The sequence below is a fragment of the Paroedura picta genome, chromosome 6 (assembly GCF_049243985.1).
Source record: "Paroedura picta isolate Pp20150507F chromosome 6, Ppicta_v3.0, whole genome shotgun sequence".
Taxonomy (NCBI): domain Eukaryota; kingdom Metazoa; phylum Chordata; class Lepidosauria; order Squamata; family Gekkonidae; genus Paroedura; species Paroedura picta.
This window is the reverse complement of record NC_135374.1, coordinates 27,632,705-27,657,749: the sequence shown is the minus strand read 5'-3', so window position 1 is coordinate 27,657,749 and position 25,045 is coordinate 27,632,705. Positions and strand designations below refer to the sequence as shown.

The following is a 25,045-nucleotide window of genomic DNA, read 5'->3' as shown; positions in this document are numbered from 1 at the left end:
ATACTAGCAAAAGAATAAGGGATTCCTTTCCCAAACTGCTTGTGAGGCTGTAATGTCTCATCGATTATTATTATTCATTATACCTTTATACCACTGCTCTCAGCACGATGCAGCAAGGATCCCATGAATACCTTGTTCTTAAGAATACTCAAACTAGAGAGAGCCCCTTCCTGTCACTATAATTCTGGCACTCTCCCACCAGCTTCCAAGAAAGCATGCGACACACAATCCTCTGGATACATGCAGTCCCTGTTCTGTATGGATAGGGCAACATGCATATTTTCCAGCCTTGACACACACCATTGGAAATGCAGATTTCTATAGAGCACACATTTGCACTTAAGGCCAGAGAAATACATGTGCTGCCTTATTCACACAAAACAGTGAATACATCTGGAGAGAATCATGCACAGTTCCCTTTCCATGTATGCTGTGTAGCAACCCCAAAGTCTGATCAGAAAAGGCTCTAGAAGGATGCTGCTGCAAAGCTACAATGCAGACAGTCTAACCCAAACACACCCAACTTGGTGTAGTGGTTAAGAGTAAAAGGTAAAGGTATCCCCCTGTGCAAGCATCGGGTCATGTCTGACCCTTGGGGTGACGCCCTCTAGCGTTTTCATGGCAGACTCAATACGGGGTGGTTTGCCAGTGCCTTCCCCAGTCATTACCGTTTACCCCCCAGCAAGCTGGGTACTCATTTTACCGACCTCGGAAGGATAGAAGGCTGAGTCAACCTTGAGCCGGCTGCTGGGATTGAACTCCCAGCCTCATGGGCAGACACCTTCAGACAGCATTTCTGCTGCCTTACCCACTCTGCGCCACAAGAGGCTCTTCGTGGTTAAGAGTATGGGCTTCTAATCTGGCGAGCCGGGTTCGATTCTGCACTCGCCCACATGCAGCCAGCTGGGTGACCTTGGGCTCACCACAGCACTGGTAAAGCTGTTCTGACCGAGCAGGAATATCAGGGCTCTCTCAACCTCATCCACCTCACAGGGTGTCTGTTGTGGGTGAGGAAAGGGAAGGTAAATGTAAGCCACTTTGAGACTCCTTCAGGTAGAGAAAAGTGGCATACGAGAACCAACTCTTCTTCCCATAGAAAATATGCCAAAAAGATACCAGCGTTGCAGAAGGATCAATGACAGAAGACGGTGGAAGTTGTGCCAGTTTAAGGACTAACAATCCTTTATTCTAGTATCAGTCTTTGTGGGCTGGACTCTCCCTTTGCCAGATGCAGAATCCCAACACAACCCCCCCCCCTCACACACACACATATCCACAAAAGCTTTTGATAGGATAAAAACTTGTTCTCTTCAAGGTGACCTGAGACTCCTGTCTCATCTTCCGGGGGCAGGGGAGGGGGCATAGAGGGCCATCAAGTTGCTTCCAGTTTCTGAAGAGCCTATGTATTAATGCCTTCCAGGGCACCTTATTGTTAACAGCCTTGCTCAGGTCCTGCAGTCTGTCGGCTGTGGCCTCCTTGAGGGAGTCCATCCCCCTCATGTTGGGTCTTCTTTTTTTCCTTCAGCCTTCATTTCCCCACAGTACACTAAAATGGTTATTGCTCAGGAATAAAGTATTCCTTTAGCTATTTATATCCTGCTTTCCTCCAAAGCTGCAGCCCAAATAGAGCAGCTTAGCCCAAGCTTGTGAGAGCTTAAAAAGCTAAGCAGGGTCAGCCACAATGGGAGAAGAAGAGAGCTGGGCTTTTTATACCCTGCTTTTTACTTCCCCAAAAAAGAGTCCCAAAACGGCTTACAAACACTTTCCCCTTCCTCTCCCCACAACAGACTAGGTGGGTCTGAGAGCTCTGAGAGAACTGCTCTGCGAGAACAGCCCCCAAAGAACTGGGACTAGCTCAAGGCGACCCAGCTGGCTGCATGTGGAGGAGTGGGGAATCAAACCCAGTTCTCCAGATTAGAGTCCACTGCTCACAACCACTTTCCCAGGAAGACTGGGGTTGCTACACAGAGGAAGGCAATGGCAAACCACCCCTGCCTGGACAAACACTGAGTCCAGGGGCACTTCAGAGAACACTGGTTTTATTCAAGGCATAAGTTTTCGTGTGCACGCACAGTTCATCAGATACCGGAAGAAGTGCACATGCACACAAAAGCTTATCCCTTGAATACCTTGCTGGTCCCCAAGGTGCTCCTGGCCTCAAACTTTGTTCTGCTGCTTCAAACCAACAGAGCTGCCTGTCTAAGCCCCCCACTGCCTGGGGCCACCATGAATCAGTCGCCACTTGATGGCACATTCTTCTTTTGCTTTTCTCCCCATGGGGGACCCAGAGCAGGCTCTCCCCTCCTTCATCTGATGCTTCCAAGGACCACACTGGGAGTCAAGCTAGACTGGCAGGGCACGAGTGGTCTTTCCCCAGGCTCTGGGCTGGTTGGAATGTCAAAGAAGTGCAATCACTGCTCTGCTGTCTGCATTTTAAGGCTCTTTACACTTAGATGTTAAGTGAAGGGCAATTTGCCTGACAGAGACAAAAAGGCAAAATGAAAACAGACTGCGACTTCTCCTGCCAGACTGTCCATGGAAATTGCTACCCTCTTCTGGATGCACTGAAAAATGCAGCACTGAGGATCTTTCTCTGAGGGTTATTTGGTTTATTTATCATTTACAGGTATTCTGTTAGTACTACTAGCATGCCAAAAAGTCACAGAAGGAGCAGCTGTGTCAGGCAAGGTTGGCATGTCATACTTGCAGGTGGATAGAGACAGTGAGAGAGAGTATACTGCAAATCGAGAAAAGTTTATTTTTTATACTCTGCTTTTAACTTTCCAAAGGAGTTCCAAAGTGGCTTACAAACACCATTCTCTTCCTCTTCCCACAACAGACACACTGTGATGTGGGTGGGGATGAGAGAGCTCTGAGAGAACTGCTCTGTGAGAACAGCTCTAAGAGAACTGTGAATGGCTCAAGGTCACCCAGCAGGCTGCAAGTGGAGGAGTGGGGAATCAAACCCGGCTCTCCAGATTAGCGTCCACCACTCTTAACCCCTACACCTCCTCTAGTGCAGAGGGGTGACAGACAGCTGGGGTTGCCAGATTCATCAGGGTTGCTGGCAGGGTGCTTTCTGGGGGCAACACAAGGTATTTACATCCCCCAAAAGTGATCTCAGCACACTGGAGATATTGGGGGTGATGTTCTGGCTTTGGAGCAAAACTCTATGGTAGAATTTGCTTTTAACCAAAGAGTTTTGCCCCAAAGCCAGGGTGCCATCCCCTGATGTGCCAATGTCACTTCCAGTTGACTCTGGCACGATGCGATAAAATGCGGCATCCTTCTGGCTGGAGGCAAATTGGGGGAACGAGGAGCATCCAGGAAGTGACAAGTCCCTGCCCAGACCAGTGGACCTGGCAATCCTATCGGCAGTAGATTCAGGTCAGACCAACAACATATACAGAACCTGTGGAACTCCCTGATGCAAGAAAAAATGTAGCCACTACTTTAGATGGATTTACAAGAGGGTTATAAAAATCCACGAAGGACAAATTCATCAATGGCTATTGAGGTTCAGAGGCAGCTTCTGCCTGAATACTGGCAATCAGCACTGCCCAGACTCAACCCCTGGGACAGGACAGTTTGCACTGGCTTACAAAAATTAAGCACCATTTCATCAAGCTCCTTCATCTGGCCATCAATGAACAGCAATGTCTCTGATGCTGGAAATCAGCATATACCAGTGTGAATTGTTACTACCTTTGTTTGCAAATGCACAGGCTTTAGTAAAAAGCACTGGGGAGAAAAGAAGCCGAAAATCTAACCCACCCCTCCATATCTAACTGCCAGATTAATTTTTTTTTAAATCACAGCTTTCTAAGTAGTCTCTTAGCTGGGCAAGATGCAAGGGCCACTTGTAATAGCTGAGTAAGAAGAAATCAAAGCATTATCTGGGAAAATTCTAGCTGCGGAAGCAAAGGAGGTGTTAAAAAGCCATAGGGGTTAACTTTTGGGGAAATAATACTACAGCTCAGTATGATCCATTCCAAACATATTTCTGCAGCACCAGGAAGAAGGCTGGTTAAGCAAACAGCCACAAAGGGACAATTGCGCAAATGTCATTGCCCCCTGGTGGCATCAATTCATCACCAGACAATAAAACACACTCCCCAACATGCCCCTTGCTTGCAGCCAGGCAAAAAACCCCAAACAAACAATGCTCCTATCTGTGGGTTTCATCAAGTCTGCAGCATTTGTGTTCTTGCAAATGGCAGCTGTGTTGATTTTCAGGGAGGAGGGCAAACAGGATGGGCAAGCTCTCTGGGGGTGCAATAAAACAGTTCCTGCAAGGAAAAGGCACAGTCCCAATTAAATTGCCAGCTCAGGGGGGAACTAGTTTCCTGAATAGGAGAAGAACAGCGGGCTATCCAGAAACCCAACTTGAAGACACAGGATTACAACACTCGCTTTACCCGAGTCCTAGTATTTTAATATTAAATCTGCTAGAACTACAAATTACCTAGTGGAGAGGGATGAAGCACTAATTATGCACTTATCATTCCCTTGCTTCAGAGTTCATGAAGATGGCACATTATCTTCTTCGGAAGTTGACACTTAGACATTCTGTAAACCCAAACAGCTGCACTTCTGAGCCCTTGCGTGGTTTACTCCAACTGCGCAGCCTTGGGCTAAGTGAGTCTACCTGTCCCATGAATGCATAGAAGGAACTTCATATGACTCTCATTCTACCAGCCTTTCCAGATATGACACCTGACTTGCAAGGACCACACAACTGTCACCACGGCCTCCAGGTCGCATTGCTTTACGTTCCGATGGGCAGCCCTCATTTTACAGGCATGCAAAACTGGTAAGCAAAATAGCTGGTAATTTGCACTCATTTTAGAAAGCACACGTGCTTCAAGAGGGAGCCTATGACTACGGATGTGGAGGCAGATGTGACTGATCCAATAAAATGCCCTGTATTTCAGGTATCAAATCGGCAACATATGTCCCCACTCCGGCTTTCCCAGCACAGCCACCGATCCCAATGTTGCCACTCCTGACAGTACTGAAGCTGGGAATCCTGTTGGGGAGGCAGGAACAGCAAAGGAGGAGGGATGGCTTCCCAGCTGGTTAGCAGCATATCTGCCTGTAAACTTTAAATGGCCTTCATTTTCAATGAGGAGTCCAGGTCCTTCTATCCACTGGGGAAAAATGGCCCTTTCCCTCCTTCCCATCTTAATTCCACATGTGAGAATCAGGAGTTTGAATAAAATATCAGGAATACTCATTCTGTCTCAGAACTGAAATGATATTTTTTTCATTACTTACCTGTACTGTTTTGAATGCTCTGTCGATTCTAGATTTCTTCCTATTCTCACCCCCCCCCACCCCATATTTCTTTAGTGGCTGCATGTTCTAGCACTCAAGGGCATAACTGGTACAAATTTAAGTACTCATCTGCCTTCTGACATCAAAGAGAGCTCCGCCTGCCTCTGTTCTATCAGGATATTGCTCAATAGGACAAGCATTACCAGAGCGTTAAGAAAAAGCAGTATTAATAAGAACAGTACTACACCCTCAGGAGAAAACGTCTAGGTACAAAGAAGAAAACTTCTTTGAACAGTTTATTTGCACCTTGGCATTTAGAGAAAGAATGAGAAGTTTCAACTTGCTAGCTCTAGGGTCAAATGACAAGCCGCAAGACTAACCATCTCACCTGAGCCAGCTGCTTCCAGCTCATGTTCCTTTTTACAGTCTGTACTTTTTGTAAAGGGGGTCTGATGCCCTTCCTTACGGGACTTGTCAAATCTTACACCCTGCCATCTTCAAGCAATAATTGGCTTCCTCTTCACCATTCATTTTAAGGCACCCTTGAGTCATTACCACAAAAGCCATCCACTCCCCCTCAGTCGGTGGTTCTCAACTTTCCTAATGCTGCGACCCTCTAATATAGTTCCTCATGTTGTGGTGACCCCCAACCATAACATTATGCAAGTGTTCTTTCACAGAAATTAAACCAAAACTGACCCATGGCGTGAAGATCCATTGTTCATGGTGGTTTATAAACTTTTTTCCGGGGTTTCTCAGTTCAGTTCTGCTTCTTGTCCCACCATGCCAATCTCACTCTTTTCCAGTGTTCCAGACAGAGGAACGCTCTATCTCGATCTACCCCGCAAGGCTGTTGTGTGGATAGTGCCTCCCCCCACCAAGCTGCTTGCCCTGCCGCGACCCCTGTGAAAGGGTTGCCAGACTCCCAAAGGGGTCCCGAACCCCAGGTTGAGAACCCCTGTCCTAAGGCATTGAATTACCTGAGCCGGAGGTCATCGTCTTCTCCTCCCCAGCCCCAGTAGTTGTTAGAGAAGCCGTTCACTTTGGAAAACTGCTCCCTTGTTAGAGCAGTTACACCTCCAAAGTATCCTTGGTAACGCAACCTGGGAACAGAGGAGCGGGGAGGGGGGAGTTTTTTTAAAAAGCCAGAATACATATTATTTATATCAAAAACATGTTATTTGATTGACCTCCAAACCTCCCTCCCTCTGATGTGGGGGGGGGGAACCTTGGACAAATCTCCAAGGGCCTCTTGAGATGCTGCTTTTTACCAGGAAGATCCATTTGGATCCATCTCTGGCACTTCATGCAAGAAGCACATCCCAGAACCCCCCCCCCCCAGGCCACATGTGCTATTTTTAAACTCCTGCAGAAAAAAACTATTTCCCTGATGCTTTTAATTTCCAAGAATGTATCTTTAGGCTGTCCTGCACCCAACTGCACGCCTCCCAAAACAAAGTGGTTTAGAGCCATGACAGGCGTTAATCTGTTCCCTACACCTGATCCTTGAACCCCAAAGAAGCCCAGTCAGATTACTCTGAATAGCCCTGCATTGTGCCTAGGACAAAAAGAACCTTCCCTAAGGGAACCGGCCTAACTCAGTCACCTCAGAGATGCCACAAAGGCCAAGCAAAGGCAGTAATTCAACATTTTGCTTAATGAGAAGACAGAGGGGACATGTCCTGCCCACACATAAACCTAAAGAGCTGCTAAGTCAACAACCTTGAACACACTTCTGTGTACTGATGGAGATGGGACAGGCAACTGAAAGGGTTCCTTTGATGAAAGGGAAAAATAAGAAAGGGAGCTTCCTTGAAAGATACCAGCTATGTTGAGCCCCAAAAGGGGAGGGGAAAATGTCATTTCTCCCAAGTATGGGAAGGGCTGCCTCTGATCAATGATGAACTGTATGAAAGGTGAGATCAGATCTCATTAGGGCCAGACTTTCTTCTCTGAAATTCTACAACTTTCTCCTAAAACAAATCTAGTCCCTTCCCCTCCCCTCCCCACACAAATACTTTTCATGCTGCTTGTAGGGCCTTCATACTTTGCCTCTTCCCATTATTTCATAGAAGCTTTACTGCTTCTTGATTTTATTTTCTTGTTAAGGGTTCCATCTGAAAACTAAGAAAAGCTATGCAAAGCACTTTAGATACACTGGATAACTTACAGGCCTTATCTGGCTTATTTCATTTCTTTTTATTTGGTATTTTTCATTTATATCTTTCACCTATGGTGTTTTTAACTGTTTGGCTGTTTGAAATACATTGGAAGCTTGGGTTTCTATGCTCCTGCTTTCATGTCTTCTTGTACATTTTTATCCTTTTGGTGTTGGATTGTTCACTGTGCTTAATAAACCATTTCCATTTATGTTGATCAAGTCGTGATTCTCTGTGTTCCCCATTGGCCAGAGCTGGCCCACTGGGCCAAATTATTACCCAAACTTGCAACAAGAAAGCAAAGAAATTTCTTTTCCTTATAAAAGAACAGTTTATTTTTATACCCCGCTTTTCACTACTCAAAGCAGCTTCCAATCGCTATCGCTTTCCCTTCCTCTTCCCACAAACAGACACCCTAGGAGGTAGGTGAGGCTGAGAGCTCTGAAAGGAACTGTGATTGGCCCAAAGCCACTCGACGAGCTGCATGTGGAGGAGTGGGGAATCAAACCTGGCTTTCCAGATTAGATTAACTGATGATACACCACTCTGGCTCTCTGACAGAATACGGGAATTCCACCATGGATAGCCAATGCTGGCTTCCAGGTCAACCACAGGAAGGAAACCACCTGGAAGCACTCTAAGACATCTGAATAGGAGCACCATTTAAGGGCTTGCTCTTCATAGTAGTGATGGCCAATGAGAAGCATAATGGTCAGTTGCAGTGCGAAGAAGCCCACCAGCTGTCTCCTTGTATTCCTGGGCTTCTTAGAGTACAAGAGCCTTTCATCCCCCTTCATAGAGAGATTCAGGAGGGACACCATCAGAATCATCTGGTTGCCTCAACCGCATGTTTCCTGCTGTCTTCTGTTCTTCCACAAATCAAGCCATGTATAGCCTCAGACAGCTCAGAGTACATGAGGAGGAGGCGGCAGGCTCTAACTTGGTCCTGAACTGACTGCAGGATAATCCCCTTGCCAGCCTCAGCATGAACGTTCTTGGAATTACCTTATCGCCTGCTTCAAAGCTTCTAATAAATTAAAAGAGCAAATATGTGCTGCACAAATAAGAGGTGCTTCCAATCTGCACATTATCAGCTATAGGCTCATAAATCTTGGTCAAAAGTCATTATTTCCCAAGTGCTATGGATAGAAAAGGGCAAGGATGGCTAAGCGGGTCAACAAAGAATAATATCCAGGTGGGTAGCCATGTCGGTCTGAAGCAGCAGAACACCATTTGCGTCCAGGGGCACTGGTAAGACCAACAGAGTTCATTCAAGGTATATCCAAGGGTGATTAATGGCAGGGTCTCAGTCAATTATTTCATTTATTTATTTATTCGATTTATTGCCCACAGCTCCCTGGAGGCTTGTGGCACATTACTATCATCTGATAAAAACCCCAATAAAATCTCCTTTAAAACAGATATAAACAGATTACTTACATAAAACCACAAGACAGGGCGGTAAACTCATCCCAGCTCTAACAATACTCAATATTATTTTGGGCCACTTGGAAAGGAGGAAGAGAACAAGGGAGCAGGAAGAATCACAGCCTTGTTTATGTCCCCACAGTTGCAGAGTTGCGACTAGAAACTCTGCTGAGGCTTCTAACTTACTGGGCAGAAGCACCAATAAAAGCATGTCCGGAACGGGGTCCATGGCTCAGTGGCAGAGTATATGTTCAGCAGGCAGAAGGTTCCAGCATCTTCAGATAAAAGGATCAGATTGGCAGTGACATGAAAGACCTCTGCCTAAGACCATGCAGAGCTGCTGCCAGTCAGAACAGGCATCCTGGCCATTATAGATCAGTGTAGGGCATCAGAGAACTTGGAACATCAGTTTCAAGAGAAACAGTGTAAAGTAAAACTTGCTTAACCACAAGTCAGAAAGCCAGGACATTTATTTGGGACCACCATGCTCCTAGTCCCATCAAAAGTGAGGCACATTCTCTTTGAAAATGCCATCCGAGAGAACTCCATACAGCTAGCTAAAATTATTCACATGTTTTAATTGGATCCCACTTCGGTGGAGAGTGCCCCTCCATCCCCATTCCAAAGGCCAGTGAAAGGGCTAGAGGGAAGGCAAGGATGTGCCACGTGCCCCACCCCCACCCCTACATCTGCTTGGGCGAAGAGTTCCCTCCCCAAGGAACTCCTAGACAGAACGTCCACGTCTGGCTTCAATGTCGGGAACGGGCATTAGCACCAAAGTGCAGTGAAAATAAGTAGAAATCGGAGATGCCACAGCTTTCTGCCACCCATCCCTTGCCTACCTGTACCCGGTGCTGTTCCTGCCCACCACCAGGTGTTTGGGTTGACTGCCACACATGTAAGTGTTGTAGTCGTTCTCTGGCACCAGGTCCACATCATGGAATATGAAACAATCCCAGTTCTCATCCTTCAGGCTTTCCAAGTAGCCGACGTTCAGCAATTTTGCTCTGTTAAACTTGGCATCACCAGCCTGCAAACAAGCAACGACAGCAACAATGAAAAAGTGATTTACGGCATGCCCGTCAGGCTAAAAAAGCCCGTTGCCAAGATCCTGTCCTCATCCAACGTTATTTACTAGATCCTTCCCTCCTCATAGCCATTGTGTCCAGACGCAGCAACTGAAGGAACAGGACCTGTGGGGTGGCTAAATGAGGTGGGACAGACATGTCTTAACTAGATGGGCGCAGGCTCCAGTCTGGGCGCAGTCTCAGGCAGGCAGCCGCACAAATCAACTCAAAGTGCTCTGGATAAGGGTGTATGCTGCCAGGTGCGCAAAGCGGGTCCTTGTGGTTGCTGAAGTGTGAATGGAGATGGGCAAGCGGATGTGCATGGCTCACATGTGTTGAGGGTGACTTCTGCACAAAGGTGTTCCTTGCAAGGACCAGATATTGATTGCTTGGGCCTCTCAGGGTTTGCCCATTCACCGTCAAGTGGCTTACGCAAAGCCAAGAACCCCAATAAAGATATGGGATCTGACCTTTCAGGAAAAAAAATACTTGCCGTTGACAGCTCTAAGTTTAACAAAGATATAAATCTGCTCCACTTGAAAAGTATCTGGTATTAATGACTCCGTGTGGAAAAGGGAATCTCTCGATCTTGTGATCAACCCAACAATTAACTAGAATATGAGCATTCAGTTTGCAAAAGGAATGTAAAAATACAGGAAGATAGCATCTTTCCTTTCATGATAATACATTCCTTTCATTATAATACATCACGTAGCATTAAAAAAACAATACAAGCAGAATGGCATCATATACATACACTTCTGATACATTGTTTATTCTTTTGTGCATCATTCTAATGACAACAATGACAACATAATCTTTTTAAAAACTTGGGACCATACTTTCAACCTAGCTGCCCATTTAGAAAAGTTGGTGACGATTGAGAATGAGGGCAGAAACATGAATTCTCCAAAGTGTTCAGAACATGTCCTGTCCCAACCAGCTATTCTCTGCCCAGATAGGAAATGAATAAAAGTCTTCCTGAAAAAAGGTATCATGTTCACTGCTTATTACAAAGCTGGTTTTATAAAACCAAATACTGACGAACAAAAATAAATGCTGGGCCATTCACTGCTTGTGTTTTAAATGAGTCATTATGTATCTTTCTTACTAGGACAGTATGTGCAGGCCTAGACAGCAAGCGGTCAACTTAAAATCAAAACTGAGTTTACATACAAGTTCCTACAATGAACAGATGTAGGGTTAGATCTTGTCCCTGGAAATGAAGATGCCCTTTGCGGCATTACACATAGCCTCAGACCAGGGATCCACTTTGTAACTTCCTGCTGATGTCACCCTCCCATAATCCTCCTTGGCTACAGTATAACCTATATATATATATGTCTTTTCCTTCATAGTCTCCATCAAAACAGCACCCACATGATTACCAGCCCCCACCACCTGCCTTAATACCTTGGGTGCATGGGTGGTATATTTCATATTTTAAGGGGTTGCTGTTTTACTTAGAAATCTTATCATTTTAATCTGTAACCTGTCACAAGCCAGCTTGCCGAGAGCAGCAGGAAATAAATAGGAGATGGGGGGAGGTAGGGATAGATAGATAATAAGAAAGTCAGCCGATTGGTGTCACGCTGCACTTCCTCCCTGCTCATTCACACAAAAACTGGATATGCAAAAGTTCAGGGGAATTCCAAGTTGCGTCTTTGATAAGCACGACTGTAAAACATGAGAAGAATCTCTTAGGCCTCGTAGAACCTCCACCTCATCATCCTCAACCAATTACCAGACACTTAAACAAGCACACAGCACAAACCAAAAATGAACAGGGACCTCCCAGCCTTGTTTATTCAAAGATAATGAATAACTCTCGATTCTCCTCTCCTAGTAACAACGTACAAAGAGCCCTTTTGAGTCAGATGATAAGTCCATATCCTACAACATCCTGCTTCTCACAACAGTTAGCCAGATGTTTCCCTCCCAAAGAGGGCCATGCAAGGAAGAGACCACCACGACTTGTTTCGCCCCCCAGAAATGGGGATTCTGATGCGTGTTTCCTCTGAGCCTGGAAGGCCCATTTACCTACCAAGGCCAATGCCCGTAAGTGATCCCTGATGTGATTCAGAAGTGTGGTCCCTAACATCTATTTGCAGAACGTATAAAGCAGAACTGTTCAGGGTGGCACTTTTAAAAAAGATATAAAGGAATAATAATTATTATTATTAGATAATAATAATTATTATTATTATTATTAGATTTGTTTCCTGCTACTCCCTTGCGGCTCGTGGCAGGTTACAGTATCCTACATCCCCATTAAAAGACAAAACATTAAACATTACCAGCATTACCAAGATGGTGGAGATCGGCAACTCAACTTCCCCCCCTCCCACTACTGGCGGGTGGAGAGGAGGTCCTGATGATGTTCACTTCAGGTCCCAAATTCCTTTAATGATAAAAAGGCAGACTTCTGCAGGACAGCAACTTTCTACAAAGGCAACAGGCTTCTAGCTTCTCTTGACTGTGAAAATTTAAAGCACCCCCCCCCCATTTATACTGCATTAGTTGTTAGATATAATATGTCATTGTTCTCCGATTGCGATAACCAGTTGCTATCTCTGAAGGGAAGGGAAAGGAGAGGATATAAACATTTTAATTAAGAGGTAACCGAATAGATGTTGAGAATTGAGGATTTGCTGTGAAAGTCTGCCTTAAGAGAAAGGGGCAAGGAAAAAGTGTCCAACATAAACATGTATGCTTTAGGCCAGGGGTAGTCAAACTGCGGCCCTCCAGATGTCCATGGACTACAATTCCCATGAGCCCCTTGGGAATTGTAGTCCATGGACATCTGGAGGACGGCAGTTTGACTACCCTTTCTTTAGGCTGATCCTACATTGAGCAGGGGGTCAAACTAGATGGCTTGCCCCAGGACAAAAGCAAGCTATTATATGAGTTAGGCAGACTTTTTTTCAAGGCCACCAGCTCTGAGAATAGCCATGCTTTAGCAACAGTGCATGACATTAATTAGAAAACAGCTTGCTTAATTCATTTGATCTGCTTTAAGCTTTGCAACAGAAGAAACTCATCAGCACTGATATTCACAGGGACTTGTAAGCATTGACAACACACTGAGACAGATTTGTATTAGAGTTGGCCAAAAGAGATGCAGGGCTCGCCTTAGGCAGCATACAGATCTCCAACTGTACACACAGCCACGCCCAGAGAAAGATGCACCCAGGGAGCCTGGTAGACATCCCAACAAGGCAGCAAGATTTGGATCCAGCCCGCCATCCTAGAGGCAGGGCAGGTGTGTTTTCTCACCTGGTGAATCACAAAGATGCCATAGTCCAGCTGCTGCCGTTGTAGAAACGGGTGAAGGTGCTCCAGGAGGTAAAGCAGGTGTCTCTCTCGATTACGGTGTGGAATCAAGATGGCCACTCGCTGCTGGGCTAAGCAGTCTTCTGGATGATGTCGTCCCTTTGACACCCAAGGATTCTCCTTCTGCACCTCTTCCAGGGTGAGAGAGGCCCTGAAGGTGAGCTTACTGGCCCCCCCTATTGGAAAAGGACAGTGATCAGCCTCATTTCTGCAAACCAGAATTCTTTCAGCTTCAAATAGCTAAATTAAGTTAAAGATATTAGCACGAAGATATGGGGGAGGGGCACAGATCATGGTGTTTTACCTCTGAAATTCTCAACTTGCAACAAAACCATTTGAGAATGGAACCCTGGTAAGCAATTAGATTTGCAGGAAATGTTCAGGAGACCCTTTTTATAAGACCACAACTGAGGTTCAATGGAACACTCCTGGAGGGGGCCCAGACCAAGGAATTGGATTGTAGTCGACAGCAATCTTTCCAGTATGTCTCATCTTGCTTTCACAAGACTGTCTTCCACCTTTGTACTATATTGTCTGCACGGTTTGACATATCATGCCTTAACTACAGAGCCAGCTTGGTGTAGTGCTTAGGAGCCAGGTTTGATTCCCTGCTCCCTCACATGCAGCCAGCTGGGTGATAAAGCTGTTCTGACTGAGTCGTAATATCAGGGCTCTCTAAGCCTTACCTATATCTGTTGTGGGAACAGGAAAGGAAAGGCTGCTTTGAGACTCCTTGGAGTAGAGAAAAGCGGCATATAAGAACCAACTCTTCTTCTTCTTAAACTGTTTCCTGTTTGCATGGCTTCTAACACTTCTTCAATCCCAGTCCTATTCCATCATTACTGGATGTCTTGTGTGGACTGTCTGGATTGTTTTCTATATCCTCTAAGCCAGCGGTCCGCAACCTTTTGGCTGCCGCGGACCGCTGCTCCGGAGTGGGGGGAGAGGGCGGCCCGGGGGCCCGCGCGGCAGCCCCAGCGCAAATGCGCGTGTGCCGACTGCTGTGCATGCGCGTTTGTGCGGCAGTCCGCGCATGCGCGTTTGCGCTGCCGCCATACCAGTGGCCGCGGCTCCCCCTCCCGGCCCCTCCGGGCCGCCAGCAAATCGGCCTCCAAAGCGGCCGATGAGCTTGCGGCTCAGCAAGTTTCTCTTCCCCCCCCCCTCCCGAAACAAGAAGCTTGCTGGGCTGCGAGCTAATCGGCCGCTTTGGCGGCCGATTTGCTTGCGGCCTGGTGAGCTTCTCGCTTCGGGGGGGGGGAGGGAAGAAGGAGCTGCGGCCCAGCGCCAAGGCCTTCGCGGCCCGGCATCGGGCCGCTGCCCGCGGGTTGGGGACCACTGCTCTAAGCCACCTTGAGTCTCAGTGAGAAAAGTGGGCTATAAACAAAGTAAATAGATATGCAAAGGTCTCTGCGGAAGAGAAAGAGGCCATACATCCTCCCTCCCACACACACCACTCCCCTCACCACTGTCCCTTATCAAACCCTCATCAACTCCACCAATCAAATTTGATTCAGAGCCAGCCCAGAGCTGCCAGGTGACAGCACAGCCTTTACGACAGGATTCAAGTCCTACACTAAACTGGGAATTGGCAAGTGCGTAACTTGGAAGGCAATGCTGGTAATGGCAGGAACCTGCATGAGTGCCCTTGGCCCCCAGGGACATGCAGTACTGACACATGATCCGGCCACTCCATGCAATTCTGGTAGTCAACCATGACCAGGGCAGTGCACCAACCAGCTTTTGGGTTCCCATGCCGCAGCAATAACATGGATCAGGTTTTAAAAGGAGGATAAAGAGTAAAAGTGCCCTCCCTCATTCCCAGGAGCACCACAACTTTCACGGAAGATCGGTGTGCCCCCAACCATCACTCCAAGAAGCAGAAACCGTGAGGTGTCCTCTCACTCCCTACCAAAAAGAACACTCCAATTGCTCTCTGCAGGCAGGGTGAAAAGGACACTACTCTGGTCTCTGCCACCAGCCACAACCTGCTGCTTGTAGATGCCTCAAGGATCATTTCAGGAAGAAATGGGGTATAAATCTCTAAATATTTAAGACCTCAAACAGAAGGGCCATAACCTAACCCAGGAGGGCAACACCAAGAAGCAGAACGCAGAAAGGAGGAAACGTCATTTCCAAATGCTAATGGAGTTTCAGGCCCACACTAAGCTTGAATCTAACTCAAGCCACAAGCAATGTTCTGAGCAGCCTCTTTACCCCCCGGACCTCTAAAACCAAACTGATATTCTACTCACAACAAAAAAATAGTTGAGCCACTTACGTAGGTAGGGAGACAGAGCAGGACAAAGGGACTTTGCAGTGGGCAGTTTCACAGTTGGTGGCTTCACAGTATAACCAGCTTGCCCATCCAGATCTTCCTTCTGCTCACTGGCACTAGTGGTGGGTTTCCTGAAGCTTGGCACTGCGCTTTTCGCTCGCGGTGTTTCATGCACAGCATTGACCAGGTAAGAGGAGGTGGCCCAGCCCACCACTAAAATGCATGCGGTGAAGAGCATCAGCAGCTTGAGCTTGGAGGAGACGTGAAAGCAGGCATAGCTGCAGCCCATGGCCTGTCTGGGGTTACAGTCTTCTCCCTCGGCACGGACCCCGGTGTAGCCCTGGAGCAGGATGCTTTGAGGAGAGCGGGGGAGTCAAAACAACACAGCGAGTTCTCTGGCGACACATTCTGACTGGGCTCCTCCAGCTTCTGCGCGCATGGCTTTCTAGCCCAACTAGAAACAGAAAGCAGGCATTACAAAAGCTCAACCTGTTCAGAGACCAGGGCAATACAAAAAAAAGGGAAGAAAGGTTCAAAACATAAAGAGATAAAAGCAGAACCTTTCCAAGGCAATTGGTACAATAAATTTTATATATTGATAATTTTTTAAGGACCAACCAAAACGGTTTCTAGATATACTCCTTTTTCACAATTTTTCTTCAGTGGTTGATCCCTTATACTCTTATCAAACAATTTATATATATAAATAGGCCACCGGCTCTGTAAAGTATTGTGGGGAATGTCAGTCAAAAAACAGGGGAATGTGAAAACAGAGTATATCTAGAAACCGTTTTGGTTGGTCCTTAAAAAATTATCAATATATAACATTTATTGTACCAATTGCCTTGGAAAGGTTCTGCTTTTCTGAGATCAGGGCAGGCAAGAAAGTATCATTTCCTACTTCTACTCATCAGCATTGAGACCCTCTCACCCCAGGATAATTCCACAAGCACACAGAATACCAATGTTGGGTACAGACTGTGAGGAAACATGGGGCACAAGAGGGGCAGGCATTGGTCCTTGTGCTGTTACCAAGATGTTATTCCTTACCACACCACTTCCTTCAGTCCGCCTTCTGCTTTGTGAGTCAAGGTCAGTGGTGAACTGTTGGAGGACAGCTATTTTATCTGCTGACGGGGGGGGGGGGGGGGGGCTACCTTTAAAGTCTGGATTTGTGCCACAAGTCTACTGCACCCTGATGCAATATAGCCTCAGAAATTGCATCAGCTAAAGCAGTGGTTCTCAGCCTTCCTAATGCCGCAACCCTTTAATACAGTTCCTCATATTGTGGTGACCCCCAACCATAAAATTGTGCCAATGTTCTTTCATGGAAATTAAGCCGAAACTGACCAATGGCGTAAAGATCCATTGTTCATGATTGTATATAAATTGTTTTTTTTTTCTGCGGTTTCTCAGTTCAGTTCTGCCTCTTGTCCTGCCGAGCCACCTGGAGTACCTGGAGGGAGGCAGCGCTGCTGCGCTGGAGGCACTGCTGGAGGGGCTGGCAGGTGAGCACGGGCACCTACAAGAAGAGCGGCAACAGTGGCAGTGCCCCCCCCCCACCTCGCCAAGCTGCTTGCCTTGCCATGATCCCTGTGAAAGGGTCGTTCGACCCCAAAAGGGGTCCCGACCCCCCAGGTTGAGAACCACTGAGCTAAAGGAAAAGCAGGCATTTTTCAGAATTGACCGCCTGAAAGCTTTACAAATGAGTATGAAGGTACAGCTAGATGAGACACCAGCATAACTATGGGGAGTCCAGCTGATCGGCCATAAAACAAGGAAGACTGAAGAATGGTTTAAAGTGAGGCACAAGAGGCCTGGGGGAGAGAGCTGTGTACATGCTGTGTCTACTTTCACATTTGAAGCCACGGTGGGTCTGGCAAGCGCTTATTTCTGGTCTCTCAGAGCCACTGAAAGCCCTGCTAGAATAACACACCCAAAAGGCCATTTAGAGAAGACTGAGCAAAGGGAAGGTTTTGCCATTGATGCGATGGTGGAAAGTGCTATCTGGTTGCAGCCCCATAAGGTTTTCAAGCCAAGAGACAAGCACAAGTGGTCTGCCACCACCTGTCTCTGCATAGCAATCCTAGACCTCCTTGGTGATCTCCCCTTCAAGAACTAGCCCGGGCCAGTCCTGCTTAGTTTCTCCGAACTGACCATATCGGGCTAGAATGGGCTTTACTACTCATACTGCCCATTTAAGTCAGTCCCAGTCTAATTACAGTAAGTTTACAGGAAACTGCCCACTCCATCCAAACAGTATTGATGCTAACCTTTCCATTGACACAGAAATAAAACTCCAAAGCTTTGCAGCCCAAACAACCCAAATCTGCAAATTCAGAGTAGGATTTTGCATGCTGCACAATTTGCAAAGACTGTATTTTACTAGGGCTAAAAGAACTGAATATGTTTTAGACACAAGACACTCTAAATCAAGACTCGACCTGGTTTTTAAAAAAACCCAACTTATCACAACAGAAGCAACCCCAACACGTCCAAATTAATCTTAGACTTTAGTGGGGAGGGGGATGAAGCTTAGAGGACTCCAATGCAACCAACATGCATTTGTCAAATCTACACCTCCTTCGGCAATTGTGCATTTCAGCATTCCCTTATTGTTCTGGCTAACCTCAAGAGGTGTGAGAGAAGACTGGAACAATACACAATTGACACACAATCAGATTGTGTTCCATCAGACATTAAGAGGAAGACAGGTGAAGGGAGGAGATAGCAGCTCTATTCCTTGTGCTTTGCATACTCAGAACCTGAACGAAGCACCGAGATGACTTCTTAGTACATTCTGGAGTACCAAACATCTGTGACCAAGTCTGTGGCCTGATCCTATCACAAGTGGGTCATATGCCAGTTCAGTAAGAATTTTCATAAACTTGTTGGGACTTGTTGATATTCTTGGTAGGAATAGCCACAGGAACCCTGAATCCAGAGTTCTCTGTCTCTCATGTAGAGAGGATTCACTGTTTTGTTGACAGCCCGTATTCCAAAGAAGTTAACACAAGTTAAACAAATTGGAACATGCAAAGAAGTTAACACACACCAGGAAGTTTTAAAATATCAGACTTCCATGTTTTTAATTAAAGAACTCAACATATCAAGCAGATTACTAAGTTTTGCAGTATTAAATGAGGATTCTCAGTAAATGTGGTATTGGCCTGGAATGCTCAGGATGGAAGTTCCTGATTCAGTACCCAAATAAGGTTCCCAAAAGTGAATTATGGCAAAGCAAAAAGAGAGACAGACAGACAGATGGACTGACTTCAACAAATATTCTCTTTGTGCAAAAGACAAGGTACTTGATGCAACACAGGTACAATGAATATAGTTTGTGTGATATAGCAGTGATAAATATATTCCCAATAAAATACGGTGCATTAAAAAAGAAAACACAGCAGCCACGTAGTTAATGATTTTCTTTTCTCAAGTGAAGTCAGATGCAAAATGAATTCTGTGAACCAATAACTCCAATACAAGATTTTGATCTTGGGAATCTCTGGAATGCTATGTAAACTGCTTCTATTTTTTCCCTTTTAATGATTTAATCCCACTGCACTTGTTTTTCATTTGTATATGAACTTTGGTTAAACAACAAACAATTATCTGATCAAGGGCTGGTTCTCATAATACAGCCAGCAAGAAAGCTTCCAATGTAGTAGGAAACAAGCATACCAGTCAAATTCAAATCAACAGGACTTTAGCATATTTACTTCTCTTCAGATTGTAATTAGCATCTATTTAAAACAGATGTTGCAGAATGTCTTATATAGTATGGCCCTTTGAGACAATTTGGAAAATCAGCTAGTATAAAATGTAGCAGCTCACTTACTAGCTGGCCAAAATAGGTATGTTACATCTATTTCGAGATTGGTTGTTGGTTGTTTTCAAGTTCCATTCAAGGTGCTTTACCTACTCTCCCAAAATCAACCCATCACCTCCTCAGACCAAGATCTATTGGGTAAAGTAGTTAGGATGATCCTCTAGACGTCTTTTTCAATAGCTGCTCCTATTCTACAAAAAAGCCTTCCTGAAGTTTTTTGGAAAGCTTTCTCTGTGCTGTGATCCTGCAAAAATACATAAAAAACAAGAAGACCTTTGATGCTGCCCCCTAATTTTGAATTACAAGCATTGGTTTGGGTGGATTTCAACAGTATAGTGTTGTTATCATCACTGTAACCTACCTTTAGACCCAGCCTTGGAGAAAAGTGGGCCAAAGGGGCTCTACATAAATACAAAAGTCATTTCAATTCAGCTTCTACATAAGCCATTTCATGTTAATAAATTCAGGTAGGAAGCTGCGCTTGTCCAAAGCAACAGAACAAACTTTGTCCAAGGGCATCTTTAAGACTGAAGAAATATAATTCTGGGCATAAGCTTTCGTGTGAATGCACATTAGTGGTGAATATACACAAAAGCTTATACCCAAAATTAAACTTTGTTGGTCTTAAAGGTGACCCTGGACTCAAACTTTTTTCTGCTGCTTGTCAGGTGCTGTATCCTTTCATCCTTCTGTTTTGATCTCCCCCTCCTCCATATGCGGCTGCCGCTGCCTTTCAACCTCTGCCTCCTCTTCTGCCATTTCGAGGAGCAGTTGTGGAGGGTGAGAAGTGTGAAAAGGTGGCGGACAAGAGTGAGACAACAAAAAGGTGAGGAGGGGCTGGGAGGTGTGATAATATGTAGCACTACTCCATTCAGCTGGCGTAACGCTATTTTTACCGATGTGAAAATACCCTAGATCAGGGGTAGTCAAACTGTGGCCCTCCAGATGTCCATGGACTACAATTCCCAGGAGCCCCCTGCCAGCAAATGCTGGCAGGGGGCTCATGGGAATTGCAGTCCATGGACATCTGGAGGGCTGCAGTTTGACTACCCCTGCCCTAGATGTTCCACAGCTACGTACAAAATGACAGATGGATTTTTTTGGCACTGGCCCAAGTATGAAACTCATGTACACAGGCCAGATACTTACTGCCTCCATGTGACCCCTGCCAACCATCCCTGAATAAGGGGCACTGTATGAAATGTGTATAAAGATATAATCAACAGTTATCCCCATTACCACAGCATCTGGTAGAACATGCTGATATTTCCAAAAATCCATGTTTCCCACAGTCAGCTATACCTATCCACAGCTTAAGGTCATGCTGATATTTTGCGTGACATCCCATAACTCAGCCTAGCTGGGACAAATGGCACGGAGGAACAACCTGCATGTGTGAACTGGTCCTAGAATGAGGAAATGACCTTGAATTACATCAACTACAACTACCCGGATAACAACAAGCAATAAATAAATGTAAATATTAACACAAAGATTGTTAAACTCTTTAGTACAAGGAAAACTCATATGCATATAACAAGGTCCAGTGAGTATAAAAAAACGAGATCATTCCTAAAGGATCCAGTTCATTATATCAGTAGAGTTTTTCTTCAGGGTAGATAACGTTTTATGATTTTTCAAGGGGGAAAAAGCACCATATTACAGGTGCATTAAGTGCTTTAAATGGATACCAAAACCAGGTACGTATTAAAGCTTATACACCCTACATCTTAGCTCAGTGATACTGCATAATCATAGTTTAGTATAAGCCGGAGAAGGGTGACTTCAGGCTCATTTTCCTCCCTTATTTGTTAAAGTATTTATATGCTACAACAGCAGGCTCACAAGACTCATGGGGAGATTGCATCTCCCTCCCTCTCATCGCCTAGCTCAAGTGCCTCTGGGCCCCACCCCCCACCACTGAGAAAGACAGCCATGGCATTGCCTAGGAGCCACTCCCAGCATCCTTTGCCACTGCAGCCAGGTCCTGAACCTCTCCCAGCATCCTTCACATCACAGACAATTCCGTTTCACTGGAGGGGGGAGCTGAAAATTTATCTTTGTTAAGTTTGAAGAAGAAGAAGAGTTGGTTCTTATATGCCGCTTTTCTCTACCCGAAGGAGGCTCAAAGCAGCTTACATTCACCTTCCCTTTCCTCTCCCTACAACAGACACCCTGTGAGGTAGGTGGGGCTGAGAGAGCCTTAAGATTACTGAAGAAGAAGAGTTGATTCTTATATGCCACATTTCTCTACCCGAAGGAGGCTCAAAGCAGCTTACAGTCGCCTTCCCTTTCCTCTCCCCACAACATACACCCTGTGAGGTGGGTGAGGCTGAGAGAGCCCTGATATTCCTGCTTGGTCAGAGCAGTTTTCTCAGTGCTGTGGCGAGCCCAAGGTCACCCACCTGGCTGCATGTGGAGGAGCACTTCAAACCCGGCTCGCCAAATTAGAAGTCCGCACTCCTAACCACTACACCAGGCTGGCTTTCAGATTTTTCTGCAAATATAGAGGTCCCCTAAGTTTGCAGAAAAAATCTTTCTGGCATTGATCTGGCCGTGACCTGCAGGCTTAGGAATCTGTAGATGGGTGCCAGACTTCAACATTAGATATACAGATACTCTGCAGAATCTGCCTGAGGCAGGCCAACAATAGGAAGTAATACAATACAATTTAATAGGTTTACAAATTACATAGTAACTCAACTAAAACAAACTAAAACAGCAACAATATAATCCATTACAGGTATGTTAAAATAGCAGCTAGCAGCTTAAAGATCAATATAAAAAAAGCAACATAAAGTGGGGGGTGAGCTAGAAAAGAAAACAGAATTCAGTTAGAAGGCTGTATTAAAAAAACAAAAACATTTTGTGCTGGTGCCTAAAAGACAGCAAAGCAGGTATCAGATGAGCTTCAAGGGGAAAGCTATTCCACAGCGAGTACCACTATGAGAATTCCCTATCCCTGGTTACTGCCTGCTTCACTTCCATGGTCAGAGGGACCAGGGATAATACTCGAAGTGAGGACCTTTAGGCATCCTGGTACCAAAGTTTGCCAGCAATTTCTTTTCTTTTCTAATACATTTTTAAATTAAAAAAATAATATAAAAAGGTCACAAGAGAAAAGGAGGGATTATGTAACTAATCACATATATCAAAACTCATTGTACGCTACCAGTTAGAGAAAAGTAAATGTTTCTCCCCAACATCTCTGAATTACGGTTCACAAGACATTTTCTACAAAATAGGCCTTACTTAAAGCATTTTAAATTTCAAGTTTCATAACTGATGTATTCCGCAGCTATGGTATTAAGTTCATCATGATTCCATATTCCATATTTCATCATTTCCACATACTGGCCACAACTCCCAATATATCCCAGTTCAAAAGTATTCACTTCCTTATACCTTTACGTTCAAAACTTGTTCTCATTCTGCTTCTGCATTGTTGACATGCGTTGCAGTATTGTTTCTCATTCCAAAGCCCATGGGCTGGGGCCTCAAGAGGATCCCAGGGCTCCATCTGATGAGTCACAGGCCCCTCTAGGGCTACTATTTTTTGGAAGGCCCTGTTGCTGAGGTCCAGGTGCCATGCCCCATGCCTCACTTTGCATGCACACTGAGAAGAACAGCCCGGTGACAAGGTGGAATCACTGGGCAATTCAGAGGATTTCTTTTTTAATACAGACACGTTCGCAATCCCTGGATCCTCCTCTTCCTATCACACAATTCTGGTGTCACTTTTGATGTCATGGTGAGCTTACACCTCATGGGGGTCCCTGCTGCCTCCTAAGGGCTAAAGGTGTGCCTTGGGTCCTGAAAGTGGAAGGCCACTGCTGAAAAGCATTACAGGATCAACACTATGAGCCTGAGATCTCTGGACACAGTACAGCTCCCACTTGAGTACAGGCCGACCCCAGTTCATCTTCTCTTGAAAGGAGATTTCAAGCATTTTTCTCACTTTCCTTTGGCCAGAAACCAATAATGGCTGCTCTTTCACCCTTGCAAGAACTAACTGAGCCACAAAGGCAGCCTATGATTAAGCGTTCAGAAATGAGTAAATAGTGTTTTATGTTGCAAAAGCACTAGACGCTACAACAGCCAACTGGATGCTTATAAAGGGCAAATTTTCAGGATCATCCATTTCCTGCTCAAACACCTTCCTCACACCTGATTTTGCCCTGCGACAGGACATTTAGCAGTCCTCAGAGTATGATGATAAAGTATTACGGTAGACCCCCTACCCCTGCCCTGCCCACATACACTGAAAGACACAGGGTACTAACAGGAAAGCGGACAACAAAAATGCTGTAGGAAGACCTGAGGGGTCAGGAAATCACAGCCTGCGCAGCCAACCCGCACACTCACCAAGCGGTAACAACTTTATTCCTGCAGCCAGCATGGCCAGATAAAACGGAACTGGAAATGTAAGACAGGTGAGTTGAAAACATTAACACAGATTATTAGAACAAGAGGGAACAGCAGTTAAGCCTTTTAAAATGAGCTTCTTTCCAGACTTTCAGCTTAACAGCCACAAAGTAGCTCAGCCTAGATCCCACAAAAGTCACTCTATGGCTTCTGCTGCCATCCTTACCTGTCAGGCTGAACTCCTTCCTTCTGTCCCCTAACAAGCATCATCCATGCAGAGCTGCCCCAGAAAAAAGGCATTCTAGTCACAGAGGGAATTCCTCCACTCTTGCCTGTTTTATTTAGTCTGTTTTAATCTTGTTTGAAACGGAGACGGAAGAAGCGCATTGAGACTTACGTGAGCCAGCCGCTGCTCTCCTCTTCTTGTGGCAAAGCTGTTTCGTCTTTCTGGCAGCTGAGATGGCTCCGGTGCCGAAGCAGCGAGTGCTCCTCATTCATGAAACCCCACACCATAAAGAACTCTCTGTTGACTCTGCACAAATTCAGGAGGAGGAGTCTGCTCAAAACTGCAGGAACCGCTGGAAAGAAAAGTCACCAGTTTCAGCCTTTTCCTATCAAAAGCCACTCCCCTTGGGCTTTCTCTTATGTACTTCATTTCCCCCACCCATTTTCCTTCCTAACAAGAGATGGAAAGGAGCCACAATGGGAGGGAACTGGAGGGGGGAGAACCCATTCTCTAGATGTCCACACAAGTAAGACTTGATAGAACCATCTGCCAAACGTGACAAATACACCCCCCTTTCCCCCTTCCCTCCACGCTTCAATTCTTGGGGAAATTCTTCAAGGTACAACACCTACCTTTCATACACTGCCCTGCTTGCCAACATAACCAGTACTACAGAGGTTCTGCTGTGCAACAGCACAGAGAAGAGGCTCCCCTCATCCACCGTGTTGTGAGGGATGACATTTTGTTCAGGCAGAGGAAGGTAGAAAGAGAAACCTTTCTGTTCTGCCACTAAGCAAGTCTGGTATTGGAGGGGTCAGTGCACTCAAAATGAAAGGAAGAAACATTGTAAACTGTTCTTGCATAAGTGAAGTCACGCTTGCAGTAAAGCAGATATGTGCCTCTTATCACACAGTGGCCTGTGCGGCGGATTTACAGCAGCTGTCCTGCCATGTAAAAATGAGCAAATGATCAGGAAATGTTTCCTTTCTGACTCTCACTCTCACACAAAGCTCACACTTTAGATTGGCTCCCTGTGTGCTAGCAATGAGAAACTCCATGGCCTTATCAACAGCAGATAAGATT

The 25,045-nt window shown here is 45.6% G+C and overlaps 1 protein-coding gene across 3 annotated transcripts in view; it reads right to left on the bottom strand.

Moving 5' to 3' along the window:
* Positions 1-25,045, bottom strand: part of B4GALT4 (beta-1,4-galactosyltransferase 4) — a 41,217-nt gene that overhangs the window by 4,080 nt on the left and 12,092 nt on the right. For 2 of the 3 annotated variants that reach the window (XM_077341901.1, XM_077341904.1), the window contains 5 exons: positions 24,134-24,314; positions 15,543-15,993; positions 13,208-13,440; positions 9,707-9,894; positions 6,258-6,380 (listed from right to left, as the gene is read on the bottom strand). In XM_077341901.1, coding sequence (XP_077198016.1) covers positions 6,258-6,380; positions 9,707-9,894; positions 13,208-13,440; positions 15,543-15,828 — 830 coding nt within the window. In that variant the 5' untranslated portion in view covers positions 15,829-15,993; positions 24,134-24,314. Of the gene's footprint in view, positions 1-6,257; positions 6,381-9,706; positions 9,895-13,207; positions 13,441-15,542; positions 15,994-24,133; positions 24,315-24,594; positions 24,774-25,045 lie in introns of those variants that run through there. The other variant, XM_077341902.1, reaches the window with a different exon arrangement.